The sequence below is a fragment of the Pollachius pollachius genome (assembly GCF_949987615.1).
Source record: "Pollachius pollachius genome assembly, chromosome: 2".
NCBI classification, from domain to species: Eukaryota; Metazoa; Chordata; class Actinopteri; order Gadiformes; family Gadidae; genus Pollachius; species Pollachius pollachius.
In genome coordinates, this window is record NC_136935.1 from 9,317,541 (window position 1) to 9,336,702 (window position 19,162).

Below are 19,162 nucleotides of genomic sequence, written 5' to 3' on the forward strand. Positions count from 1 at the left end.
GAATACGTGCGCTTCGTGGCGGTGCAGGCGACGCCCAGGGCGCTGACTACGAGGGAGGTAGAGAGAGCCTCCGCAGAGGATGAAGAACTGTCTGAGGTGAGAAAAGCAATACAGACGGGCCGATTTGATAAGTGCTCAGCTTATGCCCGTATTGCAAATGAACTGTGTACCATTGGGCAATTAGTGCTGAGAGGGACACGGATTGTCCTACCACATGCTCTACAGAACAGAGCGTTAGCCTTAGCTCATGAAGGACACTTAGGCATTGTAGGGACAAAACAACATTTGAGGGGAAAGGTGTGGTGGCCAGGAATGTATGGGGCGACAGAAAAATATGTCAAATCATGCCATGGGTGCCAACTAGTGGCACGGCCTGACGTACCAGAGCCATTGCGGCCAACAACTCTCCCTGATGGACCATGGCAGGACATCGCCACAGACTTGTTAGGTCCATTGCCAACAGGACACTCCATCCTGGTAGTTGTAGACTATTACAGCCGTTATTATGAATACGAGATCATGCGATCCACCACGACAGACAAAGTGTTTAGAGAACATCTTCAGCCGCCACGGTCTGCCTGTCTCTATCAGATCTGACTGTGGGCCACAGTTCTTGTCATCACAGATCCAGGACTTCTGTCAGGAGAACGGCATACAACACGTGAAGACGATGCCTAGGTGGGCACAAGCGAATGGGGAAGTCGAGAGGCAAAATGCGTCGATCATGAAACGGATCCGCATCGCACAGGCAGAGGGACTGGATTGGCAGAAGGAACTACGCCGATACGTCACCATCTACAGATCCATCGACCACTCCACCACGGGCAGGAGCCCCGCCGAACTCCTGTTCAATCGGAAGCTCAGGGGAAAGTTGCCAGACATCAGTACACCAAGGAGTGACCTCGAGGCCAGAGACACTGATGCTGAGCGCAAGGGCAAGTCCAAAATGTATGCTGACGAGCGGCGCGGAGCCAGACTGTCCCCAGTGCAGGTGGGAGACAAGGTGCTTTTGAAACAGGACAAGACAGATAAATTCACAACAACATTTAACCAGACACCTCACACGGTAGTTAGTAAGAACGGTAACTGTGTGGTAGTTGAGTCACCCACAGGAGCTCAGTACTCCAGAAACACCACACATGTCAAAGTGTACACACCAGCTCAGCAGACACCCCCACCCGGTGGAAGTGAACCAAAGACAGTGAGTGAGACAGTAAACACGCCACCAGAACATGTTGTGACGTCCACACCAGAGACGCTCGCTCAGGGGTCAACACCATGCCGACCTCTTACAGTGCAGACGGAGCGACCGCGCCGAGAAGTGAAAATGCCCCAGAGATTCACAAGCTTTGTTATGAAGTGAATGTGTTATAGTAATGCATATGTTCATGTTTATGTTCAATGAAAATTAATGCACAATGCTAGAGGACATAAATGTTTATTGGAAAAGAACCAAAGGTTTATTCTGACAGAGAATATGTTGATTAGATTCATTATATGGTTAGTGTTCAAGTAGCCAAACTGAATGTTTATGTGAAGGGAATATAAGGGTTTTAATCCAAGTAAGGGGGGGATGTTATGTACTGATGACGTCAGCACGTCAACGTTGTAACGTTCATTCTTGACGGAGACACCTTGAAGTAAAGTACGGTAAAACTTGGCTCTCAGTGTGTGCGTGATTCAATTCAGTTTCTAGGCATAACATGCCATTAGAAGTGTAACACACTGCACACGTGATTAACGCATAGAGTGAAGGACAGCTCAAGCACCGGAGAAGAAGACCCATCTACAGCTTGAAGTCAAGAGAGAGATGGTTCGTGTTTGTGTTTTTCCCGGCTGCGGAAAACAAATGAAAAGTTATTTTGTAACTGTAACCGACATATGCAAGTCCTTCAATTTACGTGTCAACACTTGCTCTATATTATTTATAAATATAAATTATATAAATTATAAATTCCAACACTTTCCTCCTTGAACTGAACTCCGGCTCTTTCGGTGACTATGCATCAATCTGTCAACAATGTGCCATGTTTGATTGTAACGAATAAATATTTTGTAACTAACATACATATGCAAGTCCTTTAATTTACGTGTCAACACTTGCAATATATTAACGCAATATATTATTTATAAATATAAATTATATCGACTTGTGTGGACTTCCTGTAAACACGGACCTACCGGTAATGCTTGTTAACCTGTCTTTTTAAATAAACTCCGGGTTTGCAAACTAAGTTGTTTGTGCTTCGTTGTTTATTGTGTAGGGACCCTAGTTATGCTACTGCAGAGGTTTGGTGCTATTTTTAACAATATTACTGGTTAGAAAATGCAGATTTGGAAGCGAAACTCAATGCCCCAAGCCAATAACATGGACGCCAAACATTGCGCCTGGCAAACTCAAATACTCGATTTTCAATGAAAAAGGTATCTGGAGGGCTTATTTGAGGGGTTTTCATGCCAAAACAAAGACCCTGGGTTCAATTTTCGCCGGAATTACACTCTCCAATTTGGGGCTTTGTTATGGTTTCAGTTTTGATAGATCTGAACTGCATTTACCACAATGCAATGCGCTGGACCTTAGCAGGCGCACCAGGCGGCAGGCGGGAGAAGGGTCCGAACTAGACTGAACATCTTACTGGACTTACCTACATATGGGGAATAATAACTGTCTATGTCTTCTGCAACATAAACATGTCCGAAAATCAAGGGAACCCACGGTAAGACATAGGCATTATTTGCATCACACACAAGGGTTGTAGTCACTTCAGTAAGCTAGGTCATGGTACATTACTATTATTTCCTTATAGAACCTACAAGCTAGCTTAGCCGACTGCTCCTAAGTGTATGTTTCGATATAACTATATCGACTATGGCCCTTGTCCAGTACACTAAAGGAAGCTCATGATACTGTTCAACTACACGAAGTGTATGATAATATAATCTATGATCATTCTGTAGCTAGCATTTCCGGAGTTATCTGCTTGAACCTTACTCACTTGCATCATTGCTGGCTAACATTTATCAGCATACTTTGGTGTTTATTTTAAGTAACGTCAATGTAATGAGTACTATATTAGTTTTCCCTCTTGTTTTTAAACGTCATCCACGAATTCGTATAACAATATAATTTGTGAGGTATACATGTAATGTATATGTATATATATGTATGTATGCCTGTTTTTTATAGCTCGTCACAAGGTCAGGCAATAAACATTTTATGTTTCTAAACTTTTACAGAACCATGTCAGAGTACTACTCGCCAACGGGTAAAGGTAGGTCAAACATTAGGATTTAGGTGATATGGACCTTATTGCGGAGGTACTACAAACATGACACGATGCTATACACAAGGTGCCTAGGCTTTAGCCTTGTTGTGATCTGTGTGCTTATTGATTGAGAAAGATGATCGTATGACTTGGGTGTATCTACTAGTGTAGAAGGCTAAGATGCACAACAAATTATTTAATATTCTAGGAGAGATAGTTTCGGTTTTTTCTCTAATCACCAATGCTTCCTGTTTTATTTTTCTTTGTAAACGACAGTTTTAATCACACTAGGCGTTGCTATTGCTTGTTCCGCTCATGGTGATATCAATTTGATCAGAAGCTAGTGCAGTATAGTCTTGCAAGTGTAAGCCCATCCTGTACACAGAGAATACGGAACTTAAGAGTAAGAATTCTTGCCTTTTTTATTAGCCTCTTCAGCAAAACTAGTTGAAGTACCAACTTCCCCTAGTTTTCAGTAAATGTGTCTGCTTTGTGTGGATCTGTCTTCACGTCCTCTGTTTTCAGGCTAGAGGTGTGTATAAATATGCAAATGTTTTTTAGATAGTTATTTCATTTGTATGTGTTCAACTTTTTTGACCCTTTGTGCAGAGACCACTGTAAATTGTGCAATTTTAACAGTTTGAAGCTTTGGTTATAGTCACAGACTACTACATAGCTGATTCAAGGATGCTTGGGTCAGAAGGCAGCTTTTAACTCAGATTTAGCACCACAGCTTGTAGTTATTGTCAACAAATATGTTTCTTCACAAAGCCATGTAAGCCATGCAAACAAGAATAGCCACGCAAATATAAATTACTAATGAGAAGCATAACATGAGAAGAAGCAGGCCTTATGTCTCAGTAAAATAATAATACATTGACTAATATCCCTACTTTTGAATGATCAACTCTACCAACTTGGTTTGAATCATGTAAGACGAACTGGGCCTTATCTTTCTGCTCAGGCCCTTATCTCTCTGTTTCTGTGAAACCCGGGGAAGTTAACCACTTTTAAACCACTCGTTCTGCAGAAAAATCTCCTCTGTCTTATTTTACTCAGACTCTAGATCTACTTATTGAGACTGTATGCTTCTTATTAGTTCTTGTAAACAAAGTTTACTTCACCTTCCCATATTTGCATGGCTATGATTTTTTGCATGGCTTCAAAGGGTCACTTATCTACAAGCTGTGGTGCCCAGCACTTGCTAGTTAGAAATCAGAATTTCATTTCTATTTCATATCAGGAATGTCTACCATTATGGTAGTCCAGATCATATTATACTATGTTATCTGGTCAATTTTTTAAACTTTTTGTTTGGATTTGGATAAGGAAACTCCAAAAAAGAATCTGTGGTTATTTTTTTAAAATTATTATTTGTATGTATTTCAGTGAAGGACTATCTGGGTTGTCCAATGCAGCAGTACTCTCCATCCCAGCTACCCTATTTCCAGGACACCCCCATGAAACCCTCTCAGGTTCAAAACCGCCTCTCATTATCAGTACAAAAGAGGATGTCAGCTCTGCAGAGCCACAAGACTCTTACCCCAGCCAACACCCGAACTATAGATTCACTCTCCTCTCCCAAAGTGGCCAAACCAGCGGAAAATTGTCAGGTAAAGATCTCAGCCGGTATTTCATCAGGATCTTAACTTGTACTGTATACATAGTTTCCAATAAGAGCAGTCTTTCTAACTGAGGACCGGCAATATTATTGAATGTTAACTTCTGTAAGATTTTCCTTTCCTTTGCTAGAACAATGCTTTCCGAGTACAGAAACAAACTGCACAAACTTCTTCAAGTGTGAAGTTACATCCTGGTAAGATTATCTCACGTGATCGCTCCAAAAATATATCTTAATTTGACTGTAATCCCTTACCCCCTGAGTAGAAATCCCATGATGGCACATGACTTTCCCCAGTTTTCTATTTGCTCATTTGTATAAAATCATTGTGTAAAAAGGTGAACCAACTTTTGGTATATACAGTGGGGCAAAAAAGTATTTAGTCAGTCACCAATTGTGCAAGTTCTCCCACTTAAAAAGACGAGAGAAGCCTGTAATTTTCATCATAGGTAAACCTCAGCTATGAGAGACAAAATGAAAAAAAAAATCCAGAAAATCACATTGTCTGATTTTTTTAAGAATTTATTTGCAAATGATGGTGGAAAATAAGTATTTGGTCACCTACAAACCAGCAAGATTTCTGGCTGTCACAGACCTGTAACTTCTGCTTTAAGAGGCTCCTCTGTCCTCCACTTGTTACCTGTATTAATGGCACCTGTTTGAACTCCTTATCAGTATAAAAGACACCTGTCCACAACCTCAAACAGTCACACTCCAAACTCCACTATGACCAAGACCAAAGAGCTGTCAAAGGACACCAGAAACACAATTGTAGACCTGCACCAGGCTGGGAAGTCTGAATCTGCAATAGGTAAGCAGCTTGGTGTGAAGAAATCAACTGTGGGAGCAATTATTAGGAAATGGAATACATACAAGACCACTGATAATCTCCCTAGATCTGGGGCTCCACGCAAGATCTCACCCTGTGGGGTCAAAATGATCACAAGAACGGTGAACAAAAATCCCAGAACCACACGGGGGGACCTAGTGAATGACCTCCAGAGAGCTGGGACCAAAGTAACAAAGGCTACCATCACTAACACACTACGCCGCCAGGGACTCAAATCCTGCAGTGCCAGACGTGTCCCCCTGCTAAAGCCAGTGCATGTCCGGGCCCGTTTGAAGTTTGCTAGAGAGCATTTGGATGATCCAGAACAGGATTGGGAGAATGTCATATGGTCAGATGAAACCAAAATAGAACTTTTTGGTAAAAACTCAACTCGTCGTGTTTGGAGGAGAAAGAATGCTGAGTTGCATCCAAAGAACACCATACCTACAGTGAAGCATGGGGGTGGAAACATCATGCTTTGGGGTTGTTTTTCTGCCAAGGGACCAGGACGTCTGATCCGTATGACGGAAAGAATGAATGGGGCCATGTATCGTGAGATTTTGAGTGAAAACCTCCTTCAATCAGCAAGGGCACTGAAGATGAAACGTGGCTGGGTCTTTCAGCATGACAATGACCCCAAACACACCGCCCGGGCAACGAAGGAGTGGCTTCGTAAGAAGCATTTCAAGGTCCTGGAGTGGCCTAGCCAGTCTCCAGATCTCAACCCCATAGAAAATCTTTGGAGGGAGTTGAAAGTCCGTGTGGCCCAAAAACATCACTGCTCTAGAGGAGATCTGCATGGAGGAATGGGCCAAAATACCAGCAGCAGTGTGTGAAAACCTTGTAAAGACTTACAGAAAACGTTTGACCTCTGTCATTGCCAACAAAGGGCATGTAACAAAGTATTGAGATGACCTTTTGTTAGTGACCAAATACTTATTTTCCACCATAATTTGCAAATAAATTCTTTAAAAATCAGACAATGTGATTTTCTAGATTTTTCTTTTTCATTTTGTCTCTCATAGCTGAGGTATACATATGGTGAAAATTACAGGCCTCTCTCATCTTTTTAAGTGGGAGAACTTGCACAATTGGAGGCTGACTAAATACTTTTTTGCCCCACTGTATATATATATATATATATATATATATATATATATTTAATATTCTTTCTTGAAATTTCATTTATACGTATATCTACAATTATTTTCTTTCTGCCGTTTATATCTAAGGGTTTTACTGTACTTCGTCAACAAATAATACCTCTTACTGAAATGCTAGATTATTCTCAGGAAAGCAATTGCTGGTAAATATCAATAACTGACCAAATAAACGGTGTCCTTTGTATCTTTTCTCCAGCTCGGAGCGACTGTTCGTTACTGAAGAGGTGCAGTGACTCTGAAGTGATCGACAGCAGCCTGAAAAAACCGTGCCTCCAAAATTCAATACCAGGCCCAGTTCAGAACCCAAAATGCATCGCTAGCCAATCCCAGTGCCTGTCAGCGTTGTCAAGCTCCTCGCCAAGCGCCTTGATAAGGTTAGGGCTGTCACCAGAGAAAACAGACACAAACCTCGCCAAAGAAGCGACTAGTAACCCGTCGGTACGCTCGATGATGCTGCCTCAACTGAACCCCCCATCGCCGCCTGACTCTCCGCCGAGCCGTCATATTATGGCTCCGTCCAATTCACCCGGGTTGCCAGGAGTGAGGAAAGCCCACATGGTGAAAGTCACAGAGGATTATGTGTATTTACGTTCCCCAATCGCATCTTTTGAACAACGCTTGAGGATGCTGATACAGTCAAAGAACAGAGAAGGTGTCAGAAGCCCATGTCATCGGCTTCGACTCGAGAACGGCAGTGCAACTGTACAGGACTCCAAGGACAGCAGCATCAGCAGTAGTGGCCATCTGGAAAGCCACCAGATCAGCTGTTCTCATCAAACTATCGCCACTGCACAGGTAAAGCTGCCCTGTAAGGATGAGAAATCAGGAGAAAGTAACTCAGAGGAGATTGGTGACGTGTGTAGCACTCCAAAACAAACCTCCAAATCCACTTCTACTGGGCCACTGGGCGGTAACACAGGGCAAAATAAATCCTTGATCAGGAGACCCTCTGTAGTACTTGATGACATAGCTGACCTTTTCACCCCCGACCCCTTGATCTATGTCTCAAACCCCAAGCATAAAGCAGTAGTAATATCCACGGCAGAGCAGGAAAAACTGGGCCCCAACACCACGGAGGGTGACTGTGTTCTTGACTCGGCGGAAGCCGCCTCCTGTACCCCCTCAGCTGAATCACCTTCTCAGCAAAAACAGCATTCCACTGGCACTAATTTTACACATCTAACTGCCTCTGTCAATGTGAAGGATGCCAAATATACGTCTTGCCCTAAACTACCCATACTCGTTCTTAAATTGGAAAGGTTGAATATGGATTTGACCCTCAACTCAATATCACTAGCAGGTGGACTAAAAATCCCAGTTTCTTTACCGAATAAGCCGCTCAATAAACACAACAGTGAACCGGTGGAGGTGCATAAAACCCCTCTCAACCCAGAGAACCGGACACCAGCCACGGGGGACGCGTTGCCTGCAGTGGAGGGTTCTACTTCCAAAGACCCTTCGTCCTGCGCACGTCCGTCCAGAAAGGAAGACACCGATCATGGTGGGACGATAGTGGACGAAGACGACGAGGAACTGGGCTTTGACCTCTCCTTCGGAATGGATCTGGATGAAGCACAGAGCTTTGAGAGCAGTGAGGAGGAGCAGATTCCCTCCCTGCAGGAGATGCTGCAGTTAGCGGCTAAACAGCCAGACATGCCGGAGAAGAAGGCCTTACCGAAGCCCCCCACTCCCATCTTATCCCGGCGATGTACCATCCCCAGCAATGTAAGCTGCAATTACACCGTTGCGTTATGCTAGTGCCGCGAGGTTAGCACTATTGTGAATAAAGAATGGTTTGCTGGGTCATTTAAGCTTTCTATTTGTTTGAAACTTATTGAAACAGTAGTATTGAAAGTGTTGAACTTTTGTTTTTTTTCAGTAGATTATTGGTTCTAAATAGACAAAATTATAGTAGTAAACTCTAGACCCTGGCAACAAAAAAGCATCAACAACATGTTGGTTTAATGACCCTTTGCTTTTTTTTTTTGTTCACCCCCATCGGACACTTCAGTCCACCACCAAAGCACTTGGCTGCAGGAACAACCTGGACCAGATGCTGAAGGAGATCCGCAGCATTAAGAGGTACCCTACTCGGGTCTTGCTCCCATTGAGCGCCAGCCAACTATGCAATGTGGACCATGATGGTGGAAATGTTGTCCACCTGTTTTTGTTCCCCCCCCGTCAGATCCAAAGAGCAGGAGACGATGCTGCTTTCCTGCATAGACAACGACTTGAGGAAAGCTGAGTATGAGGAGGACGAGGAGACCTATGATGGGGCCATCACGTCTGAACAGCAGTGAGTGAGAAGGATACCTTTGACGCATTTGTCTTTTGCATGACACATTTTTACTTGTATACATACATTTGTTTGATTGATTGTCTTTGGCTTCCCTGCCTTGGTACTGTGTTGATACCGAAGTGTAATGCTTTTATTTTCAATTCTTGTATTATTTTTGCTGTTCAGCCATGTTTCTTTATTATTATCACTCATACCTCCTAATCTCTTTGTCCTCCAGGGAATTCCTGCAGCGTTTCCGGGTGGTGTCCAGCAGCATCAAGGATGTCCATCCTGGAGAGGTGGTGTTCGACCTGGAAACCTGTGGACGCCTCTTTAGCCAGCACACACTGCAACTCAGACACTGCAATTGCGACCCTCAGGGAACCATGCAGAAGACCCTTCTCTGGTGAGTAGAGGCGTTTGTGTGTCAGTGGTATTTGCGGTCAGTTGATTAGTGGGCGTTTTTATCCAAGGCAACATACAGTGAATACATATCCATTTCATCATGGAGCAGTTGGGGGGGGGGTTACACATCTTGCTGAAGGAAACCTGCGGGTAGACTGCAAGCATTGGGGTTCGAACAAACAACCATGCAGCCAGGTGTCAAGCAGTAACTAACCGCTAGACTACTAGACTATACTGCTCCCAGATATTACAGATTAATGTAAGGCTTATACATCGTGACCCCACAGGCGATAACCGCCTTTTTTTATGGAAGCCTTGGAGCATTTGAAGATTAGGTTGGTAGTAATGGCATATATGGTCCTATTTGAGTAATTTATCATGGAATGATTAGTCATAATGGGAAGAGATTGTTGTGTTGTAGGTTTCAATATATTTACATTGATTTTGGATTTGAACTTACTAAAACGTTCTTGAGTCCTCTTAAAATTAGGGAGTATCGCCAGGAAAAACTCCCATGATGCATTCTGATGTACAAGCCTTATTGGAAATTCTCCATTCATCAATGGTGGATAACAAAATAACGGTACTAACTTTCTACAAAGACAACGATGATCATTCTCTTTGTTTGTTTGAGAGAGCGGGTTGCGTCATACTCAAAGATAGACTATAGTTTATGATGATTAGGGTTCAAATCTCAACAATGGTTCTAATGTTGGTGCTCCCTGGTGACGTGGCCTCTCTCCCGCCCTGCTCTCTGAAGGTCAAGCCCCGCTCAGCTGAATTTACATGTCCGCATCGGCATGTTTCAGGACGCATTCGACTTCTCCCCCTGCCCGCCACAGGTCACATGTTTCCTTTTCAAGGTAATATCTGGTGCGCCGGTCCCACCCGTCTTGGAAAGCCTGGATTTTTCTAATGTTGTTTCATTGGAAACATGGAAAATGTCCAAATTTATCAAATCTCGTGGAAAAGAGCTAGAACATTGAGCTACAAAATATATATTATGTTTGTGTGGGCTATATTCAGTCACCATATTCTATATTCAGTTGTCTTCCAAAGGTAAGGAGCTGGCTTGCAATGTTTTTTGAGGAGATACTGGTTTGAGATATTAGATATTATAACGAATTATACATGACAGAATGAAACACAAGTTAACATTAGGGAACACATTTGTAAGCTTTCGTCTGAATCTTTATTTTGGAGATCGCAGTGTCTTTCACGCCTATTGCAATCACGTAATTGCCACTTGCTAACATGAGTCCTCTCAGGCTAAGGACTCTTTGGACTAAGTGCCTTAGTCCAAAAAATGGTGGCATATAAAGTAGTCTTTCTGCATACCCCACTGCACTATTTTTCCTTCCAGCTTTCACCAGATAACTTATGTATTTTTTTAATTAGTTTTGAAAACAAATTATTTGGGATGATTATTTGATTTTACGAGAATCTCCGAAACTGGAGATTCTATGATATTTTTGACATTGACTGGTTGTACGTCAAAGGTTATTATAATGCTTACTGCGAATTGGTTCAGAGATGTCATTGATAAAAAAGAGATTGTGGTATCATGCTACTCATTCAAAAGATGAGGGTAACCGCTACTGACATTTTATACAATGAAATATTAACCTCCGTGAGCACAGAAAGACTATAGAAAACGTTCTTGAAAATACTTAGCTGAAAAGAGTTAGAACCCTGTCTGCTTCTCAAGTTTTATTGTGCCGTATCTCTGTGTTCACAGATGATGTCCGTTCACACTGAGAGAATGATCTCTGATAAGATCCTCCAAGGCCTTTGTGTTATTGCACGCTCTGCTGCTAACCACATTGGTAACTGACTGCATCCTTCACTCACCACTCTGCGTGTGTGTGTGTGTGTGTGTGTGTGTGTGTGTGTGTGTGTGTGTGTGTGTGTGTGTGTGTGTGTGTGTGTGTGTGTGTGTGTGTGTGTGTTGTTGTTGTAACAGTTTCACACCCTTCCAGGAACGCTACTTTTTTCTTGAATGACAGCAGATGTGTGAGTGTGATCGTAAAGGAAGCAAAAGGGGTCCTTTTCATTGTGTAACGGGTTGTTGATGGTAAAAGCTGAAAAGGACAAAGTAAAGCTAAAACAGGATTTTCCATTACAGTGTTTGTGTGTTCATGTTTCAGTGAAGAGCGGCAGCCAGAAATTCGAAGTGTGGGTGCCCAGTGTGGCAGATGTGACGCTGGTCCTGCTAAATATGGGCGCTTCATTTATCACCCTATTCCCGTTGGAGAAGCTTCAACCTCCCTTCAGTGAAGGAGATTTGCTGTGAGTGGCGACCTCATTAATCACGTGTCGACCTTATGTCGAAGCTTCACTTGTTTCTTAAAGAAGTGTGTGTTTGTTTGTTTGTTTTTTTTTCTTTGAAAGGGAGGACAAAGATATCAGCAGTGAAAGTCCATCCAGCCCCAAGAAACTGAGCACTTTCCCTAAGCACAACTATAGCAACGTTTTCAAGGTGAGTCATGATGATTTCAGGTGTCTGATACAAATAAAATCAACATTAATACAAATAATTAAATAATAATAACCTTTATTTTATCACACTTTTTTATAAAACAAGTTTTACAAAGTGCTCCACACAGAATAGAACATTGAATAAAAAATACAGAAAACAGTATGCATTAGGGGTGTAACGGTACACGTATTTGTACCGGACCGTCATGGTACAGGCGCTTCGGTGAGGTTACAGAGGTGTACCGCGGTGCGTAAATGTGGCGTACATAGCGTTAATATGGCGAATGTAAAGGTTTGTTTTGCGATGCAGAATTTAAAACTTGAAGTCGGAGTTCCACCCGGACCGTTTAGCCAAAGTATACTACTCCGACTCCGTAATCCGACTCCGTAATCCGACTCCGTAACTATGGAGACCCCTCAGCAGTTCTCAGTCGGGATGTCGGATACCCAATGCAATTCACCGCCTGATCGATCTTATATGTTGACTACAAACCATGTAAGCAGTGCTGTAAATAAACTTCAAAAGCTTTTCAAATCGTATTTGGTGTTGTATTGGTCCTTAAAGTGCAAAGTAAACAATGTACAAAGTAATTAAGGTGCAAAGTCAAACCGGAGAAGTGATTCAGGAAATGATTTTGTTAGAGGACCAATCACAGCCCTTGCCGTCTCCGTTGCGTCGACCAATAGGTCCATGGCGTCGACGGATAGTAAAAAAAAATATTGGATGCGCACGTAAGCTACGGAGGGGGTCTCCGACAGGCTCTCTGGCTATGGAGAGGGCTCTCCGTGTCTACGTACAGCACTTTAACATGCACACGCATTTGAAAAGGCACCATCCCGGTGTTATTATCACCGTTGCTGTGAAAAAAAAATGAGCTGTGCAAACCCAGCTCACGACACTATTTCAACAAACCCTGTCTGGGAATTCAGAAATACAAATGCCATAACCAAGTTTATTGGTGTTTTCCTTGCTGCTGATCTACGGCCATTCTCCGTTGTTGAGAAACAAGCAGTTTTAACTATGAACCGTACCGTACCGTACCGTGACTTTTGTGTACCGTTACACCCCTAGTATGCATACAAAACGAATAATGAAACATTGCGGTAAAAGCAGGTGAGGCTCTGCACTCTAAGCACAGAGCAGGGTCTTGGTGTAGACGTCACCAACCAAGCCCCTGACTCATGGCCGTGTCGTCCTCCCCCTCCGTACACAGTACCTGTCGTACTGCATGGACCTGTGCCCGCGGGCCTTCAGTGACCCGGAGCTGCTGCTGCTCCTGGCCCTTAGCTGCAGGCTCGGTCTGGAGGTCCACTTTGCCCTGGAGCCCCACATAGACCTGCGCTGTCTGCAGCGGCACATCCTGAGCAACATCCGGGACTGGGAAATCATGGTCAGTAGGAGGTCCCCCGCCGTTAGAGCCTGTAGAGAGAGCCATCCGAAGCGTCAGGACCCAACTGTCAGATCGACTGTTTTAAAGAAAGTTCACTTCCCTCAGACCACCTACAGGCCATAGGAGGAACATGGTCCCGTCCACACTGTACCTTTTGAGACTGGATTTATGTTTTTATTTATATATTTATTTACTGTGTTTTTCCGCACAAATGCTACAAATTTTCCATACATTTCTTTGTAATTGAGCTTTTACTATATGTTGTTTGTCTGTTGTTTGAGCATTGGTTATTGCTATTTGCATGATCTGTGTATAACCACTCTTTTGCGATACGGATAATCTGCTCATCAGCATTTCAATTCACATGCCTGTGTCTTTCATTTCTTTGAATGTTAATTCTCATGTGCTGGTATGGTCCATCACAACCAGGAAGTCTGTCTCTCCTCTTGTTCTTGTGACCAACCTTTTAATGGAGGTTAAGCTGCAAGGGTTGATGCCGTTGTGCCTAATGGGGGCTAATGTTGTTGTTGTTGTTCCAGCTACCCAGAATGTGTCTGGCAGTCACTGAGTTGACGGCCGACCACCACAACATGTGCTGTCTGGTCCAACTGTTGCCCGACCACGTGCGGGGAAAGTGAGTACCTTGCGTCATCCATATTTTTCCCACCCACGTTCTTGTTATGACTCCCTCTGCTGTCGTCACCAGAGTTATATGATATTGCTTTCTCTTCAGGCAGCTCCGCAGACACTTAAGTGTCTGCATGATTTCCAAACTGTTGGATGGAAGTTGCACTTACAAGCCATCTGTGAAAGAGTTTCAGGTGAGCTCTTGGAGTGTACTGTTGGTTATCTATTTCGTTGCCTGGTCTTAATTCACATTTTCAGTGTATACATTTATAGATAGATAACGAATGAATATTGACTAGGTAACGTACGTTTTTGTGTGTGTGTGTGTGTGTGTGTGTGTGTTTGTGTGTGTTGCACCGTGTGAGTGTCGTACTGTGTTTGTGTATCTCTTACCGTGGGTGTGTGTGTGTTGTACCGTGTGTGTGTCGTACCGTGTTTGTGTACCTCTTACCGTGTGTGTGTGTGTGTTGCACCATGTGAGTGTCGTACCGTGTTTGTGTATCTCTTACCGAGTGTGTGTGTGTGTCGTACAGTGTTTGTGTATCTCTTACCGTGTGTGTTGCACCGTGTGTGTGTGTGTCGTACCGTGTTTGTGTATCTCTTACCGAGTGTGTGTGTGTGTGTGTCGTACTGTGTTTGTGTATCTCTTACCGTGTGCTTGTGTGTGTGTCGTACCGTGTTTGTGTATCTCTTACCGTGTGTGTGTGTGTTGCACTGTGTGTGTGTGTGTGTGTCGTACCGTGTTTGTGTATCTCTTACCGTGTGTGTGTGTGTGCGTGTGTGTCGTACAGTGTTTGTGTATCTCTTACCGAGTGTGTGTGTGTGTGTGTGTCGTACTGTGTTTGTGTATCTCTTACCGAGTGTGTGTGTGTGTGTGTGTGTGTGTGTGTCGTACCATGTTTGTGTATCTCTTACCGTGTGTGTGTGTGTTGCACCGTGTGTGTGTCGTACTGTGTTTGTGTATCTCTTACCGAGTGTGTGTGTGTGTGTGTGTGTCGTACCATGTTTGTGTATCTCTTACCGTGTGTGTGTGTGTTGCACCGTGTGTGTGTCGTACTGTGTTTGTGTATCTCTTACCGAGTGTGTGTGTGTGTGTGTGTCGTACCATGTTTGTGTATCTCTTACCGTGTGTGTGTGTGTTGCACCGTGTGTGTGTCGTACAGTGTTTGTATCTCTTACCCTGAGTGTGTGTGTGTGTGCAGCTGTCCTACCTGCTGCCCTACCTGTCCCGTATGAAGCCCTCCAGTCTCCGCAGCAGCATGCTGTCCACCTGCAGTGGCAGCAGGCAGGACAGGGAGGACGACATGGACACATCAGACCAACAGGTCAGCTAATGCACCTGTCTCACCTTTATTCCTATCACCATTTGGCATATGGCTATTTGTGTAGCTTCTGCTCTTATTTTAATGTTTATCTCTATTTGATTGCTATTACCGTCCTCTAAAATATTTTGGATGTGTAATTGATTGTTTCACAATCTTTGTTGTTATATGCTAAAATATATGTATTAAGTACCTATGATTTGGATGAATGGCGTTCTCAGGATAAGATTGCAGTTTTTTTTAGCATTAAAAAAAACAACGAAATTGCATATACTATCTGTAATGATGCGTAGATTGTACAATAGTATGAGTCCAATTCCCCATGTCTCTCTTGCAAGTCATTAACCTAAATGAGACTCCCTGAATGAATATAGGACGGATAAATACTTAAATAATAATGGTTCCTCTACATGCATTAGATTGCTAAGCGATAGTGTGTGAGGTCACCCTGAGCCCGTGTTTTATTCTAGTCTGATGTAATCTATTTTTTCCTTCAGACCTACTACCTCTGCTACAGCCTGCTGACGTTGGTCAGTCAAGCATCCAATTATTCGTTTTGCCAACCTTCGCAAAAGGTATGTCTTCACTTCCTCACACAAAGACAACACTTATGTTTGATGCTAATTGAGATGAATTAAGAACGTTTTAGCATTATAATTCTTGGTGGATCATTGACTGTCTTGTACTATTTTATTAAAGGAAAACCTTTAGTAATGCAGTGGGTTAAATAGTAGAACACAGTAGGGATGATAATAGGCCAAATCTTATATGAAATCCTCAAAGTTTGAAAAACATGGGATATGATGTAAATATGAACTTGCATTGCCCTCTAGGACAAACTATTATATTGCTTGCACTACTTGTTATTGGCATTTTTGTGTTAGAAAGTAACGCCAATGAAACATTCTGGCTACACCCCCAAAAACATCTGGTTGAAATACATGGGAGTTACTTCTGCAAGACAATGAAAGCCTGCGCAGCAGTAAAGCAAAGGCCCTAAATGAAAAAGTGTTGAGAGTGTGCAGGACTTCATAAATGATCTTCCTCTGTACCCCAGGAGCAGCTCCTGGAGCTGTGCTATGAACTGGACCGGCACATCAAGCGTGACATGAAAAAGAATGACAATTGTCTGTACCGGAACATGGTTGGTGTTAAGGTTTTTCTCCTCTCGGACCCAGCAGTTCTCCTACGTTTAAAGCAGAACTGCTGGGGAAGCCTGAGCCTCACAGAGCCTGAGCCGGAAAACAGGACTGCAAGGGGCGAAGTTACACCTCGTTGCCCGTTTTGTTGAGATATTCTATCAAAGCAAACTCAAATTAAGCTTTCAGAAGTGGATTTTAATGAGTGGATTTCTACAGTCAAAGTGTTCGTTTTTCAGACACTTTGCAGTTAAGTGCTGCTAGCGGAGATTCCGTTTGCCTATTGCGGGCTTGCAGATCCCCGCCTCCAGCAACATATTTGCTATCAGATTGTAGATATTTATCTAAAGTCTTGAGGCACTAAGGTTGTATCTACAACTGGGTGTTGCCAACAGATTAATTCACACAATGTTGTGGACTATCTTATCCATTTCTCTTCTGAACAGCTCCAATCAAAAAATAAAAAAATAGTTGTTGCTTCCCATATTGAAAACATTGTATTGGTGTTCAACTTCGAACATGAGCAAGGTATTGTATGTTCAATGTAAGAACTGGTGTGGTGATGGATGTCCTGAGATTAAATGAGTCCTTTCCCTGCAGGTGAATGACCTGGTGGCCAGGATCTACACCAAGTGGTTGATGCTCATTCAAAGGATCCGACCGCTCAACGTACGATCAATTCCCCCTTACATTTTTCACTGGCTTTGGTTTTTCTGTCTCCAAATAATGTGTTGAATTGATCAAATGAATTGAGTTCATTCATTTGACTTAATTGGTTTCATTAGATAAATAAAAATTGTATATTTACAAAGCAGTTGTTAGGAACTGAGATGTGTAAACATAATCTAATCAATCAGCCAAACTTAAGTTGCATAGCACTTTGAGTGCAAAGGTGAAACACGTGTAAAGAAACAAAACAAGTGTGCATTGACTCACAAAGATGCATAGTAGAGGTAGAAACAAATGAGCTTCACACACACAACTTGATTAGAAAAAAAGCTAAACTAAAAGTCAATTTTTAGGATTGTCATTTAATACCATTGATAGATTGTGACTTCATTAATTGGTTCACCGTTTGAATGTCTTGTATGAGGGATTGCTGTTCACTGTTGACTCACTGCTGCTGTACACCTGTTGCACTCTAATGCTCGTGCTGTCAGTAACGCCTCCCTTCCTCCGCCCAGGACCAGCTGTATGACTTCTGGAAGCCGTCCCCCCAGGACATGCTGAGCAGCAGCAGCGTTAAAACAAAAGAGATGTCCGAGGAGGAGGAGGAGGAGGAGGGCAGCGATGCCACGGACCAAACAGGGCTCTCGATAGACAGGGAGGAGGAGGTGGATGAAGACATGGATGAAGGGGAGCCCACTCGTGCCATGGAAAACGACAAAGAACCGGAGCAGATGAAGGGACCAGCGGGAGGAGAGGTGTTCACAGCAGTCGTAATGGAGTGATCTTAGGAAAAAAAATGTGATTTTGTTTTTAGGTGAGGTTCTTGTAAACATTCGGTTGGCACTAGACACTTTGCTCCCACAACTGCCGGCCCAGGGGCATTGCAGGAATCTCTGTTTTCAGGGTTTTATCAATAATAATTGCCTTAATCTGTTTTCTATTTGCACTACAGTTTGTCTCCTTAAAATCATTTTCAGTGTTTGTTTGTTTGTGCACTTTTGACATTATTCCAAATCTTTGTAAATTTTACTATATTTTTTTGATACATTTAATAAGATACTTTTTGGATATGTCTTGTTATGGAAGTTTTGACAATTAAAATACTCAATATCATGTTCACCGATGTGTAGTTTGGCTTTTATGTTGTCAAGCGAGTATGTAACCTCTCAGAATAAAGTTTCAGGTTTGTCTTTTTTAGGTAATTTTAAAATTTCAAATGACTTTATTAAACAACAGTATTTTGGATGATGATTTCCTCATACCTACATTGTGACTCTTGATGGTGTGACATGCAGGATGATCCTACACTATCTCACTTGCATGTTTTAACTAATGGTTTTGGTCAGTCCCGTACCTCTTGAAGGACGGCTCACCGCCTGCTTGTTTTACACCTACTTTTTAATTCAATCAACCTCTTTAAAAACACTAGAAACAGCTTAAACTAGGAGAAACGGAGACAAACCGTACAGATGGGGTTCCAATTGAGTGTACTGTTTGACCAGAGATTAAACAGCAGTGACAAATCTGATGACGGGTGTGTGGGCAGAGAGAGTGGAGGTGAGGTTGAAGAAGTGAGTATGATGGTGATCGTGTTATTGACTAAACTTACATTTAATTGCATAGGCCTGTGACATCTCTCACTTTTTAAAACTACAGCAAATATTGTCAAAAAAAAACGGTAACCATGAATCAGGTGACTGGCCTAACCCTTCCACTTTTACCCTTCAATAACTGATTACTATTTCTGATCTCATCCACACTATTATTCAAAACTAAGGGAGGCTTCAGATAAATCATACTCAATAAATATTATAGGAAGTATGCTTTCATTAACAATATAACAACGGCATAACTTTTAATAATCTTTTAATTGACTCAGTATCAAATCACACGTTACAATTAAAGTACAATTAAATCAAATTTAAAAGCAAAACAATAACATTTTGGTCAGATCAAAGATCAAGTAAGATGAGT

The 19,162-nt window shown here is 42.6% G+C and overlaps 1 protein-coding gene across 1 annotated transcript; it reads left to right on the plus strand.

Annotated features, from left to right (window-relative positions):
* The first annotated feature begins 1,797 nt into the window (after nucleotides 1–1,797).
* slf2 (SMC5-SMC6 complex localization factor 2) lies at nucleotides 1,798–18,301 on the plus strand. The gene is made up of 21 exons (XM_079731092.1): nucleotides 1,798–1,813; nucleotides 2,531–2,717; nucleotides 3,238–3,272; nucleotides 4,656–4,879; nucleotides 5,019–5,082; nucleotides 7,076–8,604; nucleotides 8,891–8,961; nucleotides 9,065–9,175; nucleotides 9,396–9,563; nucleotides 10,323–10,425; nucleotides 11,301–11,388; nucleotides 11,710–11,851; nucleotides 11,954–12,041; nucleotides 13,255–13,431; nucleotides 13,971–14,065; nucleotides 14,165–14,252; nucleotides 15,261–15,383; nucleotides 15,878–15,955; nucleotides 16,438–16,524; nucleotides 17,120–17,188; nucleotides 17,704–18,301. The coding sequence occupies exons 2-21, from the start codon at nucleotides 2,692–2,694 to the stop codon at nucleotides 17,968–17,970; spliced, it is 3,633 nt and encodes a 1,210-aa protein (XP_079587218.1). The 5' UTR covers nucleotides 1,798–1,813; nucleotides 2,531–2,691; the 3' UTR covers nucleotides 17,971–18,301.
* The last annotated feature ends 861 nt before the right edge of the window (nucleotides 18,302–19,162 follow it).

Bases quoted from the DNA above. Each gene is read 5' to 3' on its own strand.
- slf2 (XM_079731092.1), top strand. From the start codon at position 2,692: ATGTCCGAAAATCAAGGGAACCCACG. The intron at 3,273-4,655 runs GTAGGTCAAACA...TATGTATTTCAG, and splicing joins CTACTCGCCAACGGGTAAAG to TGAAGGACTATCTGGGTTGT. The intron at 11,389-11,709 runs GTAACTGACTGC...TTCATGTTTCAG, and splicing joins CTCTGCTGCTAACCACATTG to TGAAGAGCGGCAGCCAGAAA.